Source organism: Pseudophryne corroboree, chromosome 4 (genome assembly GCF_028390025.1).
Source record: "Pseudophryne corroboree isolate aPseCor3 chromosome 4, aPseCor3.hap2, whole genome shotgun sequence".
NCBI classification, from domain to species: Eukaryota; Metazoa; Chordata; class Amphibia; order Anura; family Myobatrachidae; genus Pseudophryne; species Pseudophryne corroboree.
In genome coordinates this window covers 614,863,776-614,888,517 of record NC_086447.1, presented here as the reverse complement: position 1 = coordinate 614,888,517, position 24,742 = coordinate 614,863,776, and the positions used below count along the sequence as shown (strand labels likewise).

The 24,742-nt window shown below is 46.4% G+C and overlaps 1 protein-coding gene across 2 annotated transcripts in view; it reads left to right on the top strand.

Moving 5' to 3' along the window:
* The window catches only part of SERAC1 (serine active site containing 1), a 408,753-nt gene that overhangs the window by 254,178 nt on the left and 129,833 nt on the right, over positions 1-24,742 (top strand). For both annotated transcript variants that reach the window (XM_063917652.1, XM_063917651.1), the window contains 2 exons: positions 6,053-6,184; positions 7,506-7,627. In XM_063917652.1, coding sequence (XP_063773722.1) covers positions 6,053-6,184; positions 7,506-7,627 — 254 coding nt within the window. The remainder of the gene's footprint in view (positions 1-6,052; positions 6,185-7,505; positions 7,628-24,742) is intronic.

The window sequence follows — 24,742 nt, the reverse complement described above, 5'->3', positions numbered from 1 at the left end:
TTACTTGGTTCAGTATTGTTGGTTGAGCCATTGCTGAATCATTTATTGTTGGTTAGCTTGGCTTTCCTTTTGTTATGTGTGAGCTGGTGTGAATCTCACCACTATCTGTGTTTCTCTGACGTCCTAGTGGATGCTGGGAACTCCGTAAGGACCATGGGGAATAGCGGGCTCCGAAGGAGGCTGGGCACTCTAGAAAGATTTATGACTACCTGGTGTGCACTGGCTCCTCCCACTATGACCCTCCTCCAAGCCTCAGTTAGATCTTGTGCCTGGCCGAGGTTGGATGCACACTAGGGGCTCTCCTGAGCCTCTAGAAAGAAAGTATAGAATTAGGTTTTTTATTTTCAGTGAGACCTGCTGGCAACAGGCTCACTGCAGCGAGGGACTAAGGGGAGAAGAAGCGAACTCGCCTGCTTGCAGCCGGATTGGGCTTCTTAGGCTACTGGACACCATTAGCTCCAGAGGGATCGACCGCAGGCCCAGTCCTTGGTGTTCGGTCCCGGAGCCGCGCCGCCGTCCCCCTTACAGAGCCAGAAGCAAGAAGAGGTCCGGAAAATCGGCGGCAGAAGACATCAGTCTTCACCAAGGTAGCGCACAGCACTGCAGCTGTGCGCCATTGCTCCTCATGCACACTTCACACTCCGGTCACTGAGGGTGCAGGGCGCTTGGGGGGGGCGCCCTGAGCAGCAATAAAAACACCTTGGCTGGCAAAAATACCACAATATATAGCCCCAGAGGCTATATATGTGGTAAATACCCCTGCCAGAATCCAGGAAAAAGCGGGAGAATAGGCCGCGGAAAAGGGGCGGAGCTATCTCCCTCAGACACACTGGCGCCATTTTCTCTTCACAGTGCAACTGGAAGAAAGCTCCCCAGGCTCTCCCCTGTAGTTTTCAGGCTCAAAGGGTTAAAAAGAGAGGGGGGGCACTAAATTTAGGCGCAATATTGTATATACACAGTTATAGTGTTAATCCCCACATTATGTGGCGCTCTGGTGTGTGCTGGCATACTCTCTCTCTGTCTCCCCAAAGGGCTTTGTGGGTCCTGTCCTCAGTCAGAGCATTCCCTGTGTGTGTGCGGTGTGTCGGTACAGCTGTGTCGACAGGTTTGAGGAGGAGGCTTATATAGTGACGGAGCAGATGCCGATAAATGTGATGTCGCCCCCTGTGGGGCCGACACCAGAGTGGATGGTTAGGTAAAAGGTATTAACCGACAGTGTCAACTCCTTACATAAAAGGGTGGATGACGTAACAGCTGTGGGACAGCCGGCTTCTCAGCCCGTGCCTGCCCAGGCGTCTCAAAGGCCATCAGGGGCTCAAAAACGCCCGCTCATTCAGATGGCAGACACAGATGTCGACACGGAGTCTGACTCCAGTGTCGACTAGGTTGAGACATATACACAATCCACTAGGAACATCCGTGACTTGATCCCGGCAATAAAAAATGTGTTACACATTTATGACATTAACCTCTAAAAAATGGTTTTTTATGTTTGGGGAGAAAAAGCAGGCAGTGTTTTGTTCCCCCATCAGATGAATGAATGAAGTGTGTGAAAAGCGTGGGTTCCCCCTGATAAGAAACTGGTAATTTCTAAAAAGTTACTGATGGCGTACCTTTTCCCGCAAGGGGATAAGTTACGCTGGGAGATATCCCCTAGGGTGGATAAGGCGCTCACACGGTTGTCAAAATAGGTTGGCACTGCCGTTTTAGGAACGGCCACTTTGAAGGTACCTGTTGATAAAAAGCAGGAGGCTATCCTGAAGTCTGTATTTACACACTCAGGTACTAGACTGAAACCTGCAGAGCGTGCTGCTGCAGCGTGGTCGGTGACCCTGTCAAACATACTAGTTTGCTAACATGAGAACATATTAAAGACGTCGTCTTATATATGAGGGATGCACAGAGGGATATTTTGCCGGCTGGCATCCAAAATGAATGTAATGTCCATTCTGTCAGGAGGGTATTAGAGACCTGTCACTGGACAGGTGATGCTGCCCTTAAAAGGCGCATAGAGATTCTGCCTTATAAGGGTGAGGAATTATTTGGGGATGGTCTCTGGGACCTCGTATCCGCAGCAACAGCTGGGAAGAAATATTTCTACCTCAAGTTTCCTCACAGACTAAGAAAGCACTGTATTATCTGGTACAGTCCTTTCGGCTTCAGAAAAGCAAGCGGGTCAATGGCGCTTCCTTTCTGTACAGAGACAAGGGAAGAGGGAAAAAGCTGCACCAGTCAGCCTGTTCCCAGAATCATAATTCTTCTCTCGCTTCCTCTGAGTCCACAGCATGACGCGGGGGCTCCACAGGTGTAGCCAGGTACGGTGGGGGGTCGTCTCAAAAATTTCAGCGATCAGTGGGCTCGCTCACAGGTGGATCCCTGTTTCATTCAAGTAGTATTTCAGGGGTACATGCTGGAATTCGATATGTCTTCCCCCCGCCGTTTCCTCAAATATGCCTTGCCGACAACTCCCTCAGGCAGGGAGGCTGTGCTAGAGGCAATTAATAAGCTGTATTCCCAGCAGGTAATACTTAAGGTGCCCCTACTCCAACAAGGACGGGGTTACTATTCCACATTGGGGTACCGAAACCGCATGGTTCGGTGTGACCCTTTTTTATATTTAAAATCCTTGAACACATACATAAAAAATTCAAGTTCAAGATGGAATCGCTCAGGGCGGTTATTGCAAGCCTGGACGAGGGGGATTACATGGTATCCCGGGACATCAAGGATGCTTACCTGCATGTCCCTATTTACTATCCTCGCCAGGAGTACCTCAGATTGTGGTACAGGATTACCATTACTAAGTCCAGACTCTGCCGTTTGGACTGTACAGGGCACCGAGGGTGTTACCATGGTAATGGCCGGAATGAGGATACTCCTTCGAAAAGGGGAGTTTTTAATTATCCCGTATTTGGACAATCTCCTTATAAGGGCGAGGTCCAAGGAGCAGTTGCTAGTCGGGGTAGCACTATTTTGGAAAGTGCTACAACAGCACGGTTGGATTCTAAACAGTCCAGAGTCACAGCTGGTTCCTACGACACGTCTACTGTTCCTGGGGATGGTTCTGGACACAGACCAGAAATAAGGGTTTCTCCAGGAGGAGAAAGCCAAGGAGCTGTCATCTCTAGTCAGAGACCTCCTGAAGCCAAAACAGTTATCGGTGCATCATTGCACGCGAGTCCTGGGAAAAATGATAGCTTCCTACGAAGCAATCCCATTCGGCAGGTTCCATGCAAGAACTTTTCAGGGGGACCTGTTAGACAAGTGGTCCGGGTCGCATCTTCAGATGCATTAGGCTGATAACCCTGTCTCCAAGGACCAGGGTATCTCTACTGTAGTGGCTGCAGAGTGCCCATCTTTAAGAGGGCCGCAGGTTCGACATACAGGACTAGGTCCTAGTGACCATGGATGCCAGCCTTTGAGGCTGGGGGGCAGTCACACAGGGAAGAACCTTCCAGGGACTTTGGTCAAGTCAGGTGACTTCCCTACATAAATATTCTGGAACAGAGGGACATTTACAATGCCCTGAGTCAGGCAAGGCCTCTGCTTCAAAACCAGCCGGTCCTGATCAAATCAGGCAACATCACGGCAGTCGCCCATGTAAACCAACAGGGCGGCACAAGAAGCAGGATGGCGATGGCAGAAGCCACAAGGATTCTCCGATGGGCGGAAAATCATGTGTTAACACTGTCAGCAGTGTTCATTCCCGGAGTGGACAACTGGGAAGCAGATCTTCTCAGCGGACACGACTTCCACCCGAGAGTGTGGGGACTTCATCCAGAAGTCTTCCAAAGGATTGTACACCATTGGGAAAGGCCACAGGTGGACATGAAGGCGTCCCGCCTCAACAAAAAGCTATAAAAGATATTGTGCCAGGTCAAGGGACCTTCAGGCGATAGCTGTGGACGCTCTGGTAACACCGTGGGTGTACCAGTCGGTTTATGTGTTCCCCCCTCTGCCTCTCATACCAAAGGTACTGAGAATAATAAGAAGGCGAGGAGTAAGAACGATACTCGGGGTTCCGGATTGGCCAAGAAGAGCCTGGTACCCAGAACTTCAAGAAACTATATATTAGAGGACCCATGGCCTCTGCCGCTCAGACAGGACCTGCTGCAGCAGGGGCCCTGTCTGTTCCAAGACTTACCGCGGCTACGTTTTGATGGCATGGCGGTTGAACGCCGGATCCTAAAGGAAAAGGGCATTCCGGAGGAAGTCATTCCTACGCTGATTCAAGCCAGGAAAGATGTTACTGCAAAACATTATCACCGCATATGGCGGAAATATGTTGCTTGGTGTGAGGCCAAAAAGGCCCCAACAGAGGAATTTCAACTAGGTCGATTTCTGCATTTCCTACAAGCAGGAGTGTCTATGGGCCTAAAATTAGGCTCCATTAAGATACAGATCTCGGCTCTGTCGATTTTCTTCCAGAAAAAATTAGCTTCAGTACCTGAAGTTCAGACATTGTAAAAGGAGTGCTGCATATTCAGCCCCCAGTTGTGCCTCCAGTGGCACCTTGGGATCTCAACGTGGTGTTGAGTTTCTTAAAATCACATTGGTTTGAACCACTAAAAACCGTGGATCTAAAATATCTCACGTTGAAAGTGGTCATGTTATTGGCCTTGGTTTCGGCCAGGCGTGTATCAGAATTGGCGGCTTTGTTATATAAAAGTCCTTATCTGATTTTCCATATGGATAGGGCAGAATTGAGGACTCGTCCCCAGTTTCTCCTTAAGGTGGTATCAGTTTTTCACTTGAACCAACCTATTGTGGTGCCTGCGGCTGCTAGGGACTTGGAGGATTCCAAGTTACTGGACGTAGTCAGGGCCTTGAAAAATGATGTTTCCAGGACGGCTAGAGTCAGGAAAGTTGACTCGCTATTTATCCTGTATGCACCCAACAGGCTGGGTGCTCCTGCTTCTAAGCAGACTATCGCTCGCTGGATCTGTGACACGATTCAGCAGGAGCATTCTGCGGCTGGACTGCCGCATCCTAAATCAGTGAAAGCCTATTCCACAGGGAAGGGGGGCTCATTTTGGGCGGCTGCCCGAGGGGTCTCGGCTTTACAACTTTGCCGAGCTGTTACTTGGTCAGGGGCAAACACGTTTGCAAAATTCTACAAAATTGATACCCTGGCTGAGGAGGACCTTGAGTTCTCTCATTCGGTGCTGCAGAGTCATCCGCACTCTCCCGCCCGTTTGGGAGCTTTGGTATAATCCCCATGGTCCTTACGGAGTTCCCAGCATCCACTAGGACGTCAGAGAAAATAAGATTTTACTCACCGGTAAATCTATTTCTCGTAGTCCGTAGTGGATGCTGGGCGCCCATCCCAAGTGCGGATTGTCTGCAATACTTGTAAATAGTTATTGCTAACTAAAGGGTTATTGTTGAGCCATCTGTTGAGAGGCTCAGTTGTTTTCATACTGTCAAACTGGATATAGTATCACGAGTTGTACGGTGTGATTGGTGTGGCTGGTATGAGTCTTACCCGGGATTCTAAATCCTTCCTTATTATGTCAGCTCGTCCGGGCACAGTGTCCTAACTGAGGCTTGGAGGAGGGTCATAGTGGGAGGAGCCAGTGCACACCAGGTAGTCATAAATCTTTCTAGAGTGCCCAGCCTCCTTCGGAGCCCGCTATTCCCCATGGTCCTTACGGAGTTCCCAGCATCCACTACGGACTACGAGAAATAGATTTACCGGTGAGTAAAATCTTATTATTTCCTTCTCTCAAAGTATGTCCATCTCCTCGGGCACAGTTTCTAGACTGAGTCTGGCAGGAGGGGCATAGAGGGAGGGGCCAGCCCACACTGTTAAACTCTAAAAGTGCCAGTGGCTCCTAGTGGACCAATCTATATCCCATGGTACTAAATTGGACCCCAGCATCTTCTACGGACTACGAGAAAAGGATTTACCGGTAGGTAAATAAAATCCTATTTTTTGTAACTATTCAAAACAGAAATAAATGTAATTTTAAAGTAACAATTACAAACCTACCAGTTTTAAGATGAACAAAGTAGTCATATGTAATATGTGTTTTTTTTTTAATCTTTATAGAACAATGCTACAAAGTAAATATGGAGGATCATGAGCTTCCCATTTGGCTTCTCTTGAAAGACACACAGTCAGCAGATAAAACCGTTCGTTTGGAAGCTGTCCAAAAAATGGCTGGGATCCACTACTTGCGTGGTATTGAGTATAATAAATAGTAGACATGAGTTTGTAATTGGTGGTATGTGCAATTAATGTAAGTATACTGCCATAGGAAACAAATGTACAGCTCATCCACACTAATAGGGTTTTTGGTTTAAAAAAAAAAAAGAATACTAAAAGTAAAATTGCACATGTATACTTGGGCAGAAACCTGCACGTAAGTGAAAGTAGGTGGAAACAGGCAATTTTTTTTATGCACAAAGTATGTTTTGTCCGATAACCCATAGATGTGAGTGAGCTTGCTAACAATAATGTATTTTTATAATGTAATGCAGTCAGGGCCAGAAAAATAGGGGCGTGGCTTCAGAGAAGGGGCGTGGTCAGTTATGCCCCCTGTAGCTGTGCCCTCAGCAGTTGTGCCCCCTGTACTGTGCCCCCAATACTGTGCACCCAGTAGCGCTGATCACCTAAAAAAATAAAAAAAATAAAAAATACTCACCAACCATCCCCGCTCCTGTTTCCCGACTGCTGCTGTCCTCTGTCTCCGGCCGCCGGCGCCGCTCCTCGGAACTATGGGAGAGACGTCATGACATCTCTCCCATAGCACAGCACAGACGCTAGAGGTCAATTATAACCCCTAGCATCTATGTGCCGGTCCCACAATGACGGCATCACGCACCGCACAACATCGGGGGGCACCACCAGTAGCGGACCTTGCCACTGCGGTGGCGCCCCGGGTAAAAATCCTGCGTGCCCGTAGCAAGATCCGCTACTGAGTGCAGTTGACACAAATCATTTTGCAATGTATTGGAGCTGACAAGCCTTTTCCCTGTGTTATTGTCATGGATAAAAGATACTCATGGGGCTACGTACATTGCAAGTCTTAAGGCTGGAATATATATTTATCACATACCTTATTCAGCCACAGAGCATCTCCTTGAGGGTGTATCCTCCCCTAATGCCACATAAGCAGGCTTTGTACCAGGGGTGGGCAATACAGCAAGTAGCGCTCCAGTTGTTGTGGGACTACACATCCCAGCTTCTGCCACAATTTTGCTATCAAATCATGCTTAAACTGTTTCTGGGATGTATAGTTCAAAATCAACTGGAGGACTGCCTATTATCCACCCCTGGTGTAAACTGACTATAGTGTAATAGGAGCCTGACAATGTGCAGGCTTAAGCAGAGGACAGAAGCTTGGTTACTGAAGCTGAAAGCACCAGTCTAACACCATCAAACTGGTGTTTTGCACCCTGATATAGCTTAAATTTCTACCATCACAAGTCATTTGTGAATTTAATTAGCACTGGTGACATTTGCCATCTTTGTGTTCTCACAAGGCACTGTGTTTTTGCAGATTACCAATATAGAACAGTGGCACAAGCAAATGATAGAAGAACAACAATTGGCTTAGCAAGGAGCAAAGATGTAGACCTTCGATTTTTCCTTCCACCTCCAGCATTGCCAAAAGAAAATGATGTGAGTGTTGGTATTGGTCACCTTTAGCAGTTGTTCATACTACAAATTTGACATACATTGTCATTATTCCCCTAAGTAAGTATATGTTACAGACAAGCAGGGGTGTATCTAGGGGTCCGAGCACTCTGGCAAAGTAGGGACAGGGCCCCCTCCCCCCCTATATTTGAAATACGGAAGGTGACAAAAAGGGGGCGTGGCCACACAATAGTACCCTTAATTCATATTGCACCACACAGCAGTGTCCCTTACTCACATTACAACGGACAGTAATGTCCGTTGTTTACATTATGCTACACAGTAGTACCCCTTGTCTAATACCCCATTTCTAACACTAACAGGGAGACCTGTGAGTGCCAGCAGCTATTTTACTACTATATATATATATATATATATATATATATATATATATATATACTAGCGTAGTCAATAACGTATCGGTTGTATTCAACTGTCATTGGATTCTGAATCTGATGACAGTTGAATACAACTTAAAACGTTATCGACTACGCCAGTCGCCAGTGTCTTGCGTCTTTGTAAAGCCAGGAGTGCCGCACCCAGGGAGTAGTATGAAAATAGTATTGCGAGGGCACTGGCTGCATTCATGCATTTTTTTAGGGAGTGCCGTTCTTTTGCAGTGTGTGTATGTATATGTATGTATGTGTGTGTGTGTATATATATATATATATATATATATATATATATATATATCTTAATATCTATATATACTCTTATATACACACGCTGTATGTATATATGTGTGTGTGTATATATATATATATATATATATATATATATATATTGATAAAGCTAAATATTTATCTTATATAAAACCCTTTATGAGGTCTAAGAACACTGTACGCTATTTACGTATGGAGTACCGTAAGGGTACGCACGTTGCGTAACAATCGCTTAGCCGTGGTCGAGACGCTCAAGCGTCACGTTCGCTCACGGCCAAGAGATCACAGGCAGGCACGCTATTGGCTGCCGACTAACGTAATGATTCGCTATAGCGTAGCGGACGCTCGGGACCACGAGGAGATCACCAGCGGCGCAGACGCTCACAATGTTAAACCTTTATATCTAAACCATAAACAACGTATTATGCAGCAAAACCTTAGAGTAATGATAGAGTGTAGATGCAACCTTGTGTAGCCTGATTATCTTAAAAGCTGTTCGAGCATCACCGACGCTCTGAAAATACTTAACACTATGAGAAATACAGATACCTGGGCTTAGGGTCCAACGCCTTATATATATATTATGAATGTTATACTTGCAAAAGAATTAATACAATACAAGTCATACACTACAATATAACATAGACTAACTAACCAACCAGATAACTACACAGGAAATACAATACAATACTATTACGTTTAAGAGAATACGAGAGAAAGAGGAGAGAGAGAGAGAGAGAGAGAGAGAGATATGGAGAGATATGGCTCAGAATAACAAGGAAGACAATATGATTGCGGAGAAAAACTTACGCACAAAGGGGAACGATCGCATGCGCCTCTGGACATCCAGCTCCCGATTATCAGCAATGAGAACCGTTGAAGAGTGAGAGCTGGATGTGATCAGCTTGTCTATTTATGCCCCACACACAATACGATTCAATGGTCCCTACAATCTCATTGTTCATTGGACACAGGAATTCCTCCTCGCATTATATCAAAAGGTCATAGGTTGATTCATACAGGTGGGCTGTGACGATTTCCAACTGCTCAGGTGGGTGGGAAACTAGGTTTCCCGCCGCATGGATAAGTAAGTGCAAATAATAGTAAATGGACATAAACTTCTTATGTCCATAACTATTCGCACGAGCGATTAATTCGCTTCAAACCAACACCGGAATATTGCTAATTAAATACTCTTCCGATGGATACTAAACACCACTGTATTACTCCTGTCTGACCCTTCGTATCAAACAAAGAGGGATTTCTCCGTCCATGAACATTCTACATTAACCAAACTTTCAGATTCTATCAAAGGGACCATAATCTACAAAATACATTATATGGTGAAAATATGTAACGAAAGAGTCGCCCGCTAGACGCATACAATCTCTACCGTAAATGCGCATACCGTGCGCCTGCGGGTGCCCGCAACAGCGAGTATGCGCACGCACGGGAGAGCGCACGCATGCGCAGCAGGGACACATATGAGGTGCAAATATGGTAGTGTGCATAGTGATATTTTTCTGACTTTGACAGTCCACCCTTTGGCAGTCAACAATAACTGCCACTTCCTAAAACATTTCAAAAAGAGAAAAATATATGTCAAGTGTAAATACATTTCCATGGTTGGGTAGGGGAGGAGAGGAGAAGGTAGGAAAAAGGGTATGACCTAGTGAGATAGCAGAAGCATGTGTGTATGAATCCGTGTTTGGGGGTCATGTATCATCGTGCCGTACGTGTTTTAAATCAAGCTTCGAGGTATTGCGAAGTATACATTTGAATTCCTTCTTATCCCGTGGTACGGGTCTGTGGATGGGCTGTCAAACTTTACCGAGCTCTTTTCGGATTTTGGTTGCAACAAAATGGGGAGCACATTTTAGTTGATGATACATAAATGGGGAAATATGTGATTGCTGATATCTGTGCCTGTATTCCCTATCGACTATGTGTGTAATTACCTGAAGGTTGTAGAGATGAAGAAAAGACATAATTACGGTAAATGCAGTGGTTTTCTATGTCAGGTTAATGAACATTTGTCGGTTGAAGTCTTGTTCGGTGTCTGTTGAATGCAGTCTTCTTTGTGCTTTTGCCAAAAGGCGTGTGGGCAAAAAGCTTTGTCAATGTCCATAGGCTTGCAAAAGTGTTGGGCTAGCGTAATTTTAAAATTTCTAGGGAAACTGGGGGTCTATGGCATTGTTCATCAAAATCTGTGTATAAGGTTGTCAAAACTTCTTCTTTAATCCATCAGTTGTCTGTATACCGGATCATCAAATTCCTCGTCAAAAGTGGGTCTTTTTACCTTGGAAAAACCAGAAAAACAGGTGAAAGAAACGGACCGTAGAAATCGCATTTTCATCACATCATTGTTTCTACATTTGGGTCATAAATCAAATCCATTGGAATTACAATTTCCTCACTCCTTAAACTCATTACCCTGGTACGACGTTTGCACTTCATTAAAGCCTGACCGCATCTAAATATCAAGCCAATCGTTATGATAACACCTAAGATACATAGGAGAAACTTCCCTACATCCATTATGACTCCTTGAGCCCATTCTCCTAAACCAGAGAACCAATTTCGCGGGTTCAACCATGACACCCAACCAGTCAGCTCATTACCTACAGCAGCAAGAGTGAGATTGTGTCTCCTGCGAAATTCCCACTTCAATTGGAGAATATCGTCCATCTTTTGGTCTATGACCTCGACCGGGTCCTCGGTGCTATTCGTAATATGTGCAGCATTTCACGCCGTACTGCGTTGCCAGTGTGACGCAATATCCGCCTGTCACTGCTGTGAGATAATTGAGAACCATTCTATGCTGGACCAGTTCTGTTTTATAAGCTTGAAGTTCTCTTCCAGTATACCTAAACGTGTCATCATACATTTCTGTGATATTGTCTAACAAATTTGCGAGCGCAGATATGTATTTATAATTCAACACTCCTCTGGCGGTGCGAGTGATGTCTAACGCGATTAGAAACTGAATCCCGGTGGATTCATGGATCATGTCAGAGGCCGGATGCTCTGTTCTTTCTATCAGGTGCCGTTTAACTACGTGCTCGTAGTGGGTGTGAGTATAAGGAGCTTGGGCAACACGGTGTATATCTTTCATTTTGGCATGTGATACAGTCATTACTTCAGGCAGTACTTTTCCAATATAACACAATCCTTCAGAGTTTGGGGCAAGCCACTTATACGCCTTCCTCCCGCATATGAAATATGCATCATCGGGGAGAACATATGGGACGGAGTAGGACATAACCATATTACACATCTTCCATGTGAAATCTCCTAACCCTAATGCTCCCATCTGTTTAGTACACGTATCAGTTTGTACGATATGTGCGCAGTATCCTGGTGATACCTCTCCAACTCTCGTAATCCTACTTCCTAGGGTATAAAGATTTTTCTCTACTGGCTATGTGGCGTATAAGCTCTGTATCTGTCGGCTTTCTATCTGCTCTATATGAAAAGGTCATGGTTTGGTTACTCCATGACACTTCCCAATTTCCCGGCTTTCGGGGATTGGAGATGTTAAAACATATTAGGGATCTATCCACATGATATTGGTGGAGCTTCAAACTAGGAGGACTGGAGATATTAAACCTCCTGTCCACCGGTCTCCCACCCTTTAGACCCAACAATATTTAACACACTACCCACTAAGGAGTGATAGTCACTCAATGGATGCCGGTCCATGTGGATATTAAAACTGGATTGGCATTTCTTAATGCACCCATCCTCAACTACGTTGTCACAGAGCCTACAGATACAGTTTTCTTCAGCTAACAATCCTTCACAATTCCTTCTATTGTCAATGCTATCGGATCGTTTTCTGATACTCGCCTTTACTTGTTGATTAGGTTGCTCTTGGAAAACTACGCCTCCATCTCTGTCATCAGAACCCATTCCAGAACCTTTCTCGACCTCCATGGTACTCTCGCCGGAACAGACTGCTCTGGTCAACATCATGGTCAACAGGAAAATCCGTATCACAGTCTCTTGGGGCAAGTCCATCTTATAGGAGGAAACGGAGAAGAATGAGAAGGGGGAAAACATTTGAGGGAGAGGGGATGGGAAGTGGAGAAAAACAACAAAAGGGAACAGGGAATCGACAACTGCTTTTGATCTTGTGATTTTCAATGCTCAGGTGCCGCCTCAGTCCTCCTGGAACAGACACTCCAGTGATACAACTTCCTCTACCGTCTGTTCCTTATCACGGGACCTCTCTGGATCAGCAACCTTCTTACAATGGGACGAATGAACCCAAGTCTCTCTCTCGGCAACTTTCAATGCTGTAGTGCTAGTCAATAAGACTTGGTATGGTCCTTCCCATCTGTCAATAAGGCAACCTGAGCGTAGAAAATTCCGTATCATTACATAATCCCCAGGTTCAATGTCATGACAATTACTATCTGGTAAATCAGGAATCACCAACTTCAAATTATCATTTTGATTCCTTAGCTGTTTACTCATGTTAATCAAGTATTTTACGGTCACTTCATTGTTACACTTCAAATCATCCTGAGGGTTAATCATAACATGCGGTTGTCGACCAAACAAGATTTCAAAGGGAGACAGATTAAGAGGGGACCTGGGAGTGGTTCTGATGCTGTACAGTACAATGGGTAAAGCTTCTGGCCATGTCAATCCTGTCTCTGCCATAACTTTGCTCAGTTTATTTTTAATAGTGCTGTTCACGCTTTCCACCTTCGCACTCGCCTGTGGACGGTATGGAGTGTGCAGCTTGCTATCAATTCCCATCAACTTACACATTCCTTGAAAGACATCACCTGTAAAATGGGTACCCTTATCACTTTCGATAATCTAGGGATACCATATCTACATACAAATTCCTGCACAATTTTCTTAGCAGTAAACATAGCGGTATTTGTGGCCGCAGGAAATGCTTCGACCCAATTTGAAAAAACATCTGTACAAACAAGTACATATTTCAAATTTCGACAAGGGGGTAATTGAATGAAGTCAATCTGTATTACCTGGAAAGGGCCGCCTGCAGGTGGGATATGAGATGGTTCTGTTGGTATTGCCTTTCCGATATTCTTTCTCAAGCATGTAAGGCATGACATTGCTCTCTTACTTGCATGAGATGAGAATCCTGGGGCGCACCAATATGCTCTTACCAACTTGCACATTCCTTCCTTGCCCAGATGAGTCAGCCCGTGAGCTGCCTCAGCTAAACATGGAAGGTACGCTCTGGGGGCCACCGGTTTACCATGTCCATCCGTCCAGAGTCCTGAGGACTCCTGGCCATATCCCTTTGCCTTCCAGACTGCCTTTTCCTGTGTGGAACACAAATTTTGCATTTCACACAACTTCTGTGTGTTGATGGTATTAAATACCATCAGTTGTGTGGTGTCTGTCTGTCTGGGGGTACCGGCTGCTAACTTAGCAGCTTCGTCTGCTCGGCTGTTACCAAGTGATACTGGGTCCTGGCTATAGGTGTGTGCTTTACACTTGATAACAGCCACTCTGTCGGGTTCCTGTATCGCTGTTAGAAGCCTTTTGATGTGAGCTGCATGCGCTACCGGTGTACCAGCTGCCGTCATGAAATTTCTCTATCGTCCTAGTGGATGCTGGGGTTCCTGAAAGGACCATGGGGAATAGCGGCTCCGCAGGAGACAGGGCACAAAAAGTAAAGCTTTTCCAGATCAGGTGGTGTGCACTGGCTCCTCCCCCTATGACCCTCCTCCAGACTCCAGTTAGATTTTTGTGCCCGGCCGAGAAGGGTGCAATTCTAGGTGGCTCTCCTAAAGAGCTGCTTAGAGAAAGTTTAGCTTAGGTTTTTTATTTTACAGTGATTCCTGCTGGCAACAGGATCACTGCAACGAGGGACAGAGGGGAGAAGAAGTGAACTCACCTGCGTGCAGGATGGATTGGCTTCTTGGCTACTGGACATCAGCTCCAGAGGGACGATCACAGGTACAGCCTGGATGGTCACCGGAGCCGCGCCGCCGGCCCCCTTGCAGATGCTGAAGTAAGAAGAGGTCCAGAATCGGCGGCTGAAGACTCCTGCAGTCTTCTAAAGGTAGCGCACAGCACTGCAGCTGTGCGCCATTTTCCTCTCAGCACACTTCACACGCAGTCACTGAGGGTGCAGGGCGCTGGGGGGGGGCGCCCTGGGAGGCAAATGAAAACCTATTAAAAGGCTAAAAATACCTCACATATAGCCCCCAGAGGCTATATGGAGATATTTAACCCCTGCCTGGATTCACAAAATAGCGGGAGACGAGCCCGCCGGAAAAGGGGCGGGGCCTATCTCCTCAGCACACGGCGCCATTTCCTCTCACAGCTCCGCTGGTCAGGACGGCTCCCAGGTCTCTCCCCTGCACTGCACTACAGAAACAGGGTAAAACAGAGAGGGGGGGCAAATTTAATGGCAATATTTTGATATATATAAAGCAGCTATAAGGGAGCACTTATTATAAGGCTATCCCTGTCATATATAGCGCTTTTTTGGTGTGTGCTGGCAGACTCTCCCTCTGTCTCCCCAAAGGGCTAGTGGGTCCTGTCTTCGTGTAGAGCATTCCCTGTGTGTCTGCTGTGTGTCGGTACGTGTGTGTCGACATGTATGAGGACGATATTGGTGTGGAGGCGGAGCAATTGCCAAATATGGGGATGTCACCTCCTAGGGGGTCGACACCAGAATGGATGCCTTTATTTGTGGAATTACGGGATAGCGTCAACTCGCTTAAGCAGTCGTTTGACGACATGAGGCGGCCGGACAATCAATTAGTGCCTGTCCAGGCGCCTCAAACACCGTCAGGGGCTGTGAAACGCCATTTGCCTCAGTCGGTCGACACAGACCCAGACACAGGCACTGATTCCAGTGGTGACGGTGACGAATCAACCGTATTTTCCAGTAGGGCCACACGTTATATGATTTTGGCAATGAAGGAGGCGTTACATTTAGCTGATACTACAGGTACCACTAAACAGGGTATTATGTGGGGTGTGAAAAAACTACCTATAGTTTTTCCTGAATCAGAAGAATTAAATGACGTGTGTGATGAAGCGTGGGTTGCCCCTGATAAAAAGCTGATAATTTCAAAGAAATTATTGGCATTATACCCTTTCCCGCCAGAGGTTAGGGAGCGCTGGGAAACACCTCCTAGGGTGGACAAGGCGCTAACACGCTTATCTAAACAAGTGGCGTTACCCTCTCCTGAGACGGCCGCACTTAAAGATCCATCAGATAGGAGGATGGAAAATATCCAAAAAAGTATATACACACATGCAGGTGTTATACTACGACCAGCTATAGCGACTGCCTGGATGTGCAGTGCTGGGGTAGTTTGGTCAGAGTCCCTGATTGAAAATATTGATACCCTGGACAGGGACAATATTTTACTGTCGTTAGAACAAATAAAGGATGCATTTCTTTATATGCGTGATGCACAGAGGGATATCTGCACACTGGCATCACGGGTAAGTGCTATGTCCATTTCGGCCAGAAGAGCTTTATGGACGCGACAGTGGACAGGCGATGTGGATTCAAAACGGCATATGGAAGTTTTGCCGTATAAAGGGGAGGAGTTATTTGGAGTCGGTCTATCAGATTTGGTGGCCACGGCTACAGCCGGGAAATCCACCTTTCTACCTCAAGTCACTCCCCAACAGAAAAAGGCACCGACTTTTCAACCACAGCCCTTTCGTTTCTTTAAAAATAAGAGAGCAAAGGGCTATTCATATCTGCCACGAGGCAGAGGTCGAGGGAAGAGACAGCAACAGGCAGCTCCTTCCCAGGAACAGAAGCCCTCCCCGGCTTCTACAAAAGCCTCAGCATGACGCTGGGGCTTCTCAAGCGGACTCGGGGACGGTGGGCGGTCGTCTCAAAAATTACAGCGCGCAGTGGGCTCACTCGCAGGTAGATCCCTGGATCCTGCAGATAATATCTCAGGGGTACAGGTTGGAATTAGAGACAGATCCACCTCGCCGTTTCCTGAAGTCTGCTTTACCAACGTCCCCCTCCGAAAGGGAGACGGTTTTGGAAGCCATTCACAAGCTGTACTCTCAGCAGGTGATAGTCAAGGTACCTCTTCTACAACAAGGGAAGGGGTATTATTCCACTCTATTTGTGGTACCGAAGCCGGATGGCTCGGTAAGGCCTATTCTAAATCTGAAGTCCTTGAACCTGTACATAAAGAAGTTCAAGTTCAAGATGGTGTCACTCAGAGCAGTGATAGCGAACCTGGAAGAAGGGGACTTTATGGTATCCTTGGACATCAAGGATGCGTATCTCCACGTTCCAATTTACCCCTCACACCAGGGGTACCTCAGGTTCCTTGTACAAAACTGTCACTATCAGTTTCAGACGCTGCCGTTTGGTTTGTCCACGGCACCTCGGGTCTTTACAAAGGTAATGGCCGAGATGATGATTCTTCTTCGAAGAAAAGGCGTATTAATTATCCCATACTTGGACGATCTCCTAATAAGGGCAAGGTCCAGAGAACAGCTAGAGATGGGATTAGCACTATCTCAAGAGGTGCTAAAGCAGCACGGATGGATTCTGAATATTCCAAAATCCCAATTAATGCCGACAACTCGTCTGCTGTTCCTAGGGATGATTCTGGACACGGTTCAGAAAAAGGTTTTTCTTCCCGAGGAAAAAGCCAAGGAGTTATCCGACCTGGTCAGGAACCTCCTAAAACCAGGAAAGGTGTCTGTACATCAATGCACAAGAGTCCTGGGAAATATGGTGGCTTCTTACGAAGCAATTCCATTCGGCAGATTCCATGCAAGAATTTTCCAAAGGGATCTGTTGGACAAATGGTCAGGGTCGCATCTTCAGATGCACTTGCGGATAACCCTGTCTCCAAGGACAAGGGTATCTCTTCTGTGGTGGTTGCAGAGGGCTCATCTATTGGAGGGCCGCAGATTCGGCATACAGGATTGGATCCTGGTGACCACGGACGCCAGCCTGAGAGGCTGGGGAGCAGTCACACAAGGAAGAAACTTCCAGGGAGTGTGGTCGAGCCTGGAAAAGTCTCTTCACATAAACATTCTGGAACTAAGAGCAATCTACAATGCTCTAAGCCAGGCGGAACCTCTGCTTCAAGGAAGACCGGTGTTGATCCAGTCGGACAACATCACGGCAGTCGCCCATGTAAACAGACAGGGCGGCACAAGAAGCAGGAGTGCAATGGCAGAAGCTGCCAGGATCCTTCGCTGGGCGGAGAATCACGTGATAGCACTGTCAGCAGTGTTCATCCCGGGCGTGGACAACTGGGAAGCAGACTTCCTCAGCAGACATTGCGCCAGGTCAAGAGATCCGCAGGCAATAGCTGTGGACGCGCTGGTAACACCTTGGGTGTACCAGTCGGTGTATGTGTTTCCTCCTCTGCCTCTCATACCAAAGGTATTGAGAATCATACGGCAAAGCGGAGTAAGAACGATACTAGTGGCTCCGGATTGGCCAAGAAGGTCTTGGTACCCGGAACTTCAAGAGATGGTCACGGACGATCCGTGGCCTCTACCTCTGAGAAGGGACCTGCTTCAACAGGGTCCCTGCCTCTTTCAAGACTTACCGCGGCTGCGTTTGACGGCATGGCGGTTGAATGCCAGATCCTAAAAGGAAAAGGCATTCCAGAAGAAGTCATTCCTACCTTGATTAAGGCAAGAAAGGAAGTCACCGCGAAGCATTATCACCGCATTTGGCGGAAATATGTTGCGTGGTGCGAGGATCGGAGTGCTCCGACGGAGGAATTTCAACTGGGTCGTTTCCTACATTTCCTGCAATCAGGATTGTCTATGGGTCTCAAATTGGGATCTATTAAGGTTCAAATTTCGGCCCTGTCAATATTCTTCCAAAAAGAATTGGCCTCAGTCCCTGAGGTCCAGACTTTTGTCAAAGGAGTACTGCATATACAGCCTCCTGTGGTGCCTCCGGTGGCACCGTGGGATCTAAATGTAGTTTTAGATTTCCTCAAATCCCATTGGTTTGAACCACTAAAAAATGTTGATTTGAAATATCTCACATGGAAAGTGACTATGTTACTGGCCCTGGCTTCCGCCAGGAGAGTATCTGAAATGGCGGCTTTATCTTATAAAAGCCCTTATTTAATTTTCCATTCGGATAGGGCAGAGCTGCGGACGCGTCCGCATTTTCTCCCTAAGGTGGTATCAGCGTTTCACCTGAACCAGCCTATTGTAGTGCCTGCGGCTACAAGCGACTTGGAGGACTCCAAGTTGTTGGACGTTGTCAGAGCTTTAAAAATATACATTTCAAGGACGGCTGGAGTCAGAAAATCTGACTCGCTGTTTATACTGTATGCACCCAACAAGTTGGGTGCGCCTGCTTCTAAGCAGTCGATTGCTCGTTGGATTTGTAACACAATTCAACTTGCACATTCTGTGGCAGGCCTGCCACAGCCTAAATCTGTTAAGGCCCATTCCACAAGGAAGGTGGGCTCATCTTGGGCGGCTGCCCGAGGGGTCTCGGCATTACAACTCTGCCGAGCAGCTACGTGGTCAGGGGAGAACACGTTTGTAAAATTCTACAAATTTGATACCCTGGCAAAAGAGGACCTGGAGTTCTCTCATTCGGTGCTGCAGAGTCATCCGCACTCTCCCGCCCGTTTGGGAGCTTTGGTATAATCCCCATGGTCCTTTCAGGAACCCCAGCATCCACTAGGACGATAGAGAAAATAAGAATTTACTTACCGATAATTCTATTTCTCGGAGTCCGTAGTGGATGCTGGGCGCCCATCCCAAGTGCGGATTATCTGCAATACTTGTACATAGTTATTGTTAACTAATTCGAGTTATTGTTTAGGGAGCCATCTTTCAGAGGCTCCTCTGTTATCATACTGTTAACTGGGTTTAGATCACAAGTTGTACGGTGTGATTGGTGTGGCTGGTATGAGTCTTACCCGGGATTCAAAATCCTCCCTTATTGTGTACGCTCGTCCGGGCACAGTACCTAACTGGAGTCTGGAGGAGGGTCATAGGGGGAGGAGCCAGTGCACACCACCTGATCTGGAAAAGCTTTACTTTTTGTGCCCTGTCTCCTGCGGAGCCGCTATTCCCCATGGTCCTTTCAGGAACCCCAGCATCCACTACGGACTCCGAGAAATAGAATTATCGGTAAGTAAATTCTTATTTTCTGAGGCGCCATAGGGCTCCGAAATCATGGACTACCCCGAATGCGTATCTAGAGTCGGTGTAGATATTGGCTGATTTGCCCTTAGCCAATTCACATGCTCTGGTTAGGGCGACCAGTTCAGCAACCTGGGCTGAGTGAGGTGGGCCTAGCGGTTCTGCTTCTATGGTGCCTTGGTCATCTACGACTGCGTATCCAGTACACAAGTCTCCCGAGTCTGACTGTCTGTGACAACTACCGTCCGTGTAGAAAGTTAGATCTACATCTTCCAGTGGGTTGTCACTGATGTCAGGCCTTGCGGTAAAATTTTGGGACAAATATTCCATACAATCATGTGTGTCCTCCTTTGTATTAAATCCTCCTTCCCCACCACTCTCATCCTCCACCCTTTGTGCCTGTCCAGGCACACCTGGGAGATATGTTGCAGGATTTAATGCACTGCATCTCCTTATGGTGATGTTTACGGGGGCCATTAGTGCCAATTCCCATCTTGTAAACCGCGCTGATGAGACGTGCCTGGTTTGGGCAGAATTTAGCAAGGCTGACACTGCATGTGGTGTATGAATTGTGAGGTTGTGACCTAGCACTACATCTTCGCTTTTCGTTACTAGCAATGCTATCGCAGCAACGCTTCGCAAGCATGTGGGGAGGGATCGCGCTACCTGATCTAGCTGAGCGCTGTAGTATGCTACTGGCCTGCTGGCATCACCGTGCTTTTGGGTTAAGACGCCTGCCGCGCAACCAGCACTTTCTGTTCCGTACAGCTCAAAGGGTTTCCCATAGTCTGGCATACCTAATGCTGGTGCCTGCGTTAGGCACTGTTTAAGTCTCTCAAATGCCATCTCGGACTCGTCTGTATGCGAAATCCGATCAGGTTTGTTTGAGGAGACCATCTCCTGCAAAGGTAACGCTAGAATGGAAAACTCTGGGATCCAGTTACGGCAATACCCACACATTCCTAAAAATGTTCTGATCTGTTGCTGGGTTTGTGGCAGAGTCATGTCTCTAATTGTTTGAATTCTATCAGCGGTCAGGTGTCTCAGTCCTTGTGTTAGACAGTGTCCCAAATATTTTACCTTAGTTTGGCATAATTGTAACTTGTCTTTGGAAACCTTGTGTCCTGTGTCTGAAAGATGAAACAGGAGCTGTTTCGTATCCTTCAGGGATGCTTCCACTGAATCAGAACACAGTAGTAGATCATCCACGTACTGTATTAATACTGATCCACTCTCTGGTTGGAAAGACTGTAAACAATCATGCAAAGCCTGGGAAAATATACTTGGACTGTCTATGAAACCTTGTGGTAATCGAGTCCATGTGTATTGGACTCCTCTGTATGTGAATGCAAACAAGTATTGGCTGTCAGGGTGCAGAGGTACCGAAAAGAAAGCGGAGCAGAGGTCAATAACAGTGAAAAATTTCGCAGTGGGAGGGATTTGCATTAGGATGACAGCTGGATTTGGCACTACGGGGAACTGACTCTCAACTATTTTGTTAATCCCCCTTAGATCCTGCACTAGCCGGTAACCCCTCCCCCCACTCTTTTTCACAGGGAAGATGGGACTATTGGCAGTGCTGGACGTTCTTACCAGAATGCCCTGTTGTAGCAAGCGCTCTATTACGGGATAAACTCCTAACTCCACCTCTGGCTTCAGAGGGTACTGTGGGATTTTTGGAGCTATCCTACCATCTTTTACTTGTACAACTACTGGAGCTACGTTTGCCATTAATCCAATGTCCTGTCCATCTTTAGTCCAAAGTGACTCTGGTATCTGGGATGTCATTTCTTCTACTTGGGATGGAGTCCTATTTGTCATAATGGTATGTGACATTAATTTTGATGGGGAGTCTAACATGTCTCGCACTTCCTGAGCGTGATTCTCAGGTATGTCCAAGAATACACCTTCAGGAGTACAATAAATGACGCACCCCATTTTACACAATAAGTCTCTTCCCAGGAGATTAGTCGGTGCCGATGCAGCCAGCAAAAAGGAATGCTTGGTATGTAAAGGCCCTATTGTAATCTCGGCTGGTTTGCTAACAGGGTAGTGCTGGACTACTCCCGTTACTCCTATGGCTGGAATTGTCTTACCAGTGGTTCTCATGCCCACTGTCGAATTTATCACTGATTTGGCCGCCCCCGTATCCACAAGAAAGTTCAATGTTTTACCAGCTACATCTATTGCAATCTCAGGTTCACTTCCAAGATTTGCAATCAATTTTACTGGCTGGAGATTACAGGTATGGCCACACCCCTATTGGGTATGGTGACCTCCCTGAATCCCGCTGGCAGCAACTACTTGTGAGGGAGTTAGCTGGGAACTACCAGAGGCGTGCCAGTCTCTGTTCGGGGGGTATCTTTTTGTTTCCCCTGTATGTGGCTCATAACTCCGTCTCTGCGGACCTTGCTCCCAATGTCGTGTGTCGTGTCGTTGTCTAGGGGGTTGGTATGATCTTTGTGAATTTTTCGCTCTACAGTCTCGTGCTATGTGTCCCTGTTTATGACAAAAATAACATGTTACCACATTTGACTTACCCACAGGGTTTGGTGATATAAACACAGGCTGTTTTGTGGTCAGGGCCTGTATACTTACTGACATTAACTTATCACCTTGTGACTCCCTGTGTCTGGTGATATTCCGGTCGTGATCAATAGCAGCCTCTCTCAAAGTAGCCACCGACAGACCTCGCCAACATGGTTGTGTGGTCTGTACCCTGGTCTTTAATGCCTCTTTTAAACCATCCATTAGCACAGATACTGCTACTTCTTGATGATTTGCATTGGTCCTAATGTCCTCTATGCCAGTGTACTTTGCCATTTCTAATAATGCCCGGTGAAAATAATCAGCAGCTGTTTCTGTCTCTTTTTGTTTAATGGAAAAAATTCTATTCCATTTGGCCACAGCTGGAAAATACTCCTTTAACTGTAAATTTATTCTTTTTACATTGTCTTTGTTGTACACATCTGTAAGAGGTACATCCTGATCCAGTCCACAGTCAGCTAAAAATTGAGCTGCGTCGACATTGGAGGGTAAACAAGCCCTCAGCAATATCTGCCAATCTTTGTTATTGGGCTCTAAAGTGTTTCCTAGGTCTCTGATGTATTTTTGGCTAGCAACTAAGTCTTTTCTGGGGTCAGGGAATTCAGACACTATGGTTCTTAATTCCATTCGGGAAAACGGGCTGTACATGGCAATGTTCCTGATAGGAGTGACTCCTGTAGTGTCCGTTTTCCCATTTGGGACTGCTATTACCCTCACGGGAGCAAGTTTAACAACATCATTCTGTGTAGATTCTACAGTCTGTGGTGAAATGGTTTCAGCATAGTGTATGGTGCCGTACTTACCCGTTGATACGACCTCACCTGTCCCTCCGCTAGGGGGCTTTGTTACTAATCTTATGGGTTGGGCCGTGCCTACTGTCGTTTCGGATATAGTGGCTGCTAGAGAGAGCGCCGATATTGTTGCCGATTCGTCCTCTTGATCACACTCCTGGGGAAAGTTCAAAACAGGGTACAACTTGCACGGGTTAATACTTGCATGGGTTAACTTATTAACATTATCCTTAACATTTATACAGTTGCTAAGTGCCTGTTTGTTACCCCCTGATGCGTCATTCTCCGCAACCAATTTCTCTCCTGATATGTATGGTGGCGGTGGGGCCGTGGCTATCAGTTTCCTGATAGGGCCAGATCCCGCCGCCTGAGCCAATCCTCTCTGTATTTCACCCTCCTGTTGCCATAGCTGCAAATAATCATAATGTTTGATTCGTCTCTTTGCTGATTTAATGAGACATATCCTTCTCCTTAAATTTTGCAACACTTCTGGGCTGAAGCTGCCTACTCTTGGGAATTTCTCCCCGTCATGTACAGTCATTCTCTCCCATTCATCACATAAAATTTCTGTGTGTCTTCCGTATTTTTCACACATTACATACCTTGCCGACCCGACTGGTCGGTTTACAGAATCAACCCGAACCGAGGTTGATCGCCCCCTTCCTGAACAACTGGCCCCCATAATTTGCAGGTGTTGCTTGCTCTACCTCTGACCTTTATATCAGGGTCTTCAGCGAACCCTTACAAAAAACCAAAATATTCAAAGATAGGTTGACGGTGAAGTTTACCGAGCACCTCACTCACTCGCCCACGCCGACCAATATGCCCACACACTGATATAGTGCTGGCGTACTCGACCCAGGGCCCCTATTAACCTTAGTTTACTGGAACATGTAGGTATGATCCGAAGAGCATTAACCCTTTCCAGTAAAGGTGGGGTTGTCGGATAGTTCTAGAGTGACCAGCGAACTTCCCTTTTTGAAAAAATAAAAAATTACACAAATCACGTTAGAATGTACAAATAGCGTTTGTGACCGGGTTTGTACACAAATGGTACTGGTCAGGTTACTAACTAATGCACACAATTACGTGCGGTACAATCGTTCAGTACATAAGCAACTAATCTTATGTACGGAGCGACCAGTGGAATCGACATTCGGCAGCTGCGAATTCCTTCAGCCTGAGCTTTTATGGCCTATATGGGTGTTGCACCAACCCTTTTTGGTGTTGTGCCTTGTCTCTATAGCGGACTTCTTTGTACCTAGACCTCCTGGTCTGTTATATGACCTCCTGGTCTGCTATACCTCCTGGTCCGCTACACTCTAATGCTCAAATTTTATGTTTAACCAGGGATGCCTCCCTAGCCACCGTGCATGTCACTTACACGTATGTACCTTCACGAGAACTCGATGATTTCTGTGGTTCAATCCCCAAAATTGTAAAAACAAACACTCACTCACCACATATACACTTTTGTTTCTATTTCTATTTCTGCGCAGAAAATTTCTTTAGACTAGATGTGTTGTAAATTTGGAGAAGGATCTGTTAATTTAAATTTCGAATACTAAAATAAACTTGCGCTATTTATCGCCTGTTGCGCTATTTATCGCCTGTTGCGCTATTTATCGCCTGTTGCGCTATTTATCGCCTGTCACCTTTTCGCTTGTTAAAAATCAACACTATCGTGTGACTTGAGTTACGTGGGCGTACTCAGACGCTCCATTGCGTAATTTACGCTGCGTGCGTCGGCCTTTGCGTACGCGAGTCTCAGCCCTTTGTTAGAGACACGTGTACACAAAACCAATGTCCACCGTAACACAATGTACACGTTTATCAATGTAGATGATCCTCGATCCTCTACTGAACCCCACACCAATCTCTCCTTGTACCTTTAGGTAGAGCTGCGTGTGTGCTTTACACTTTATCCCTTAATATTACTTTTACACTTTAACTATAAAATAGCGACAAATCTCTCTTAG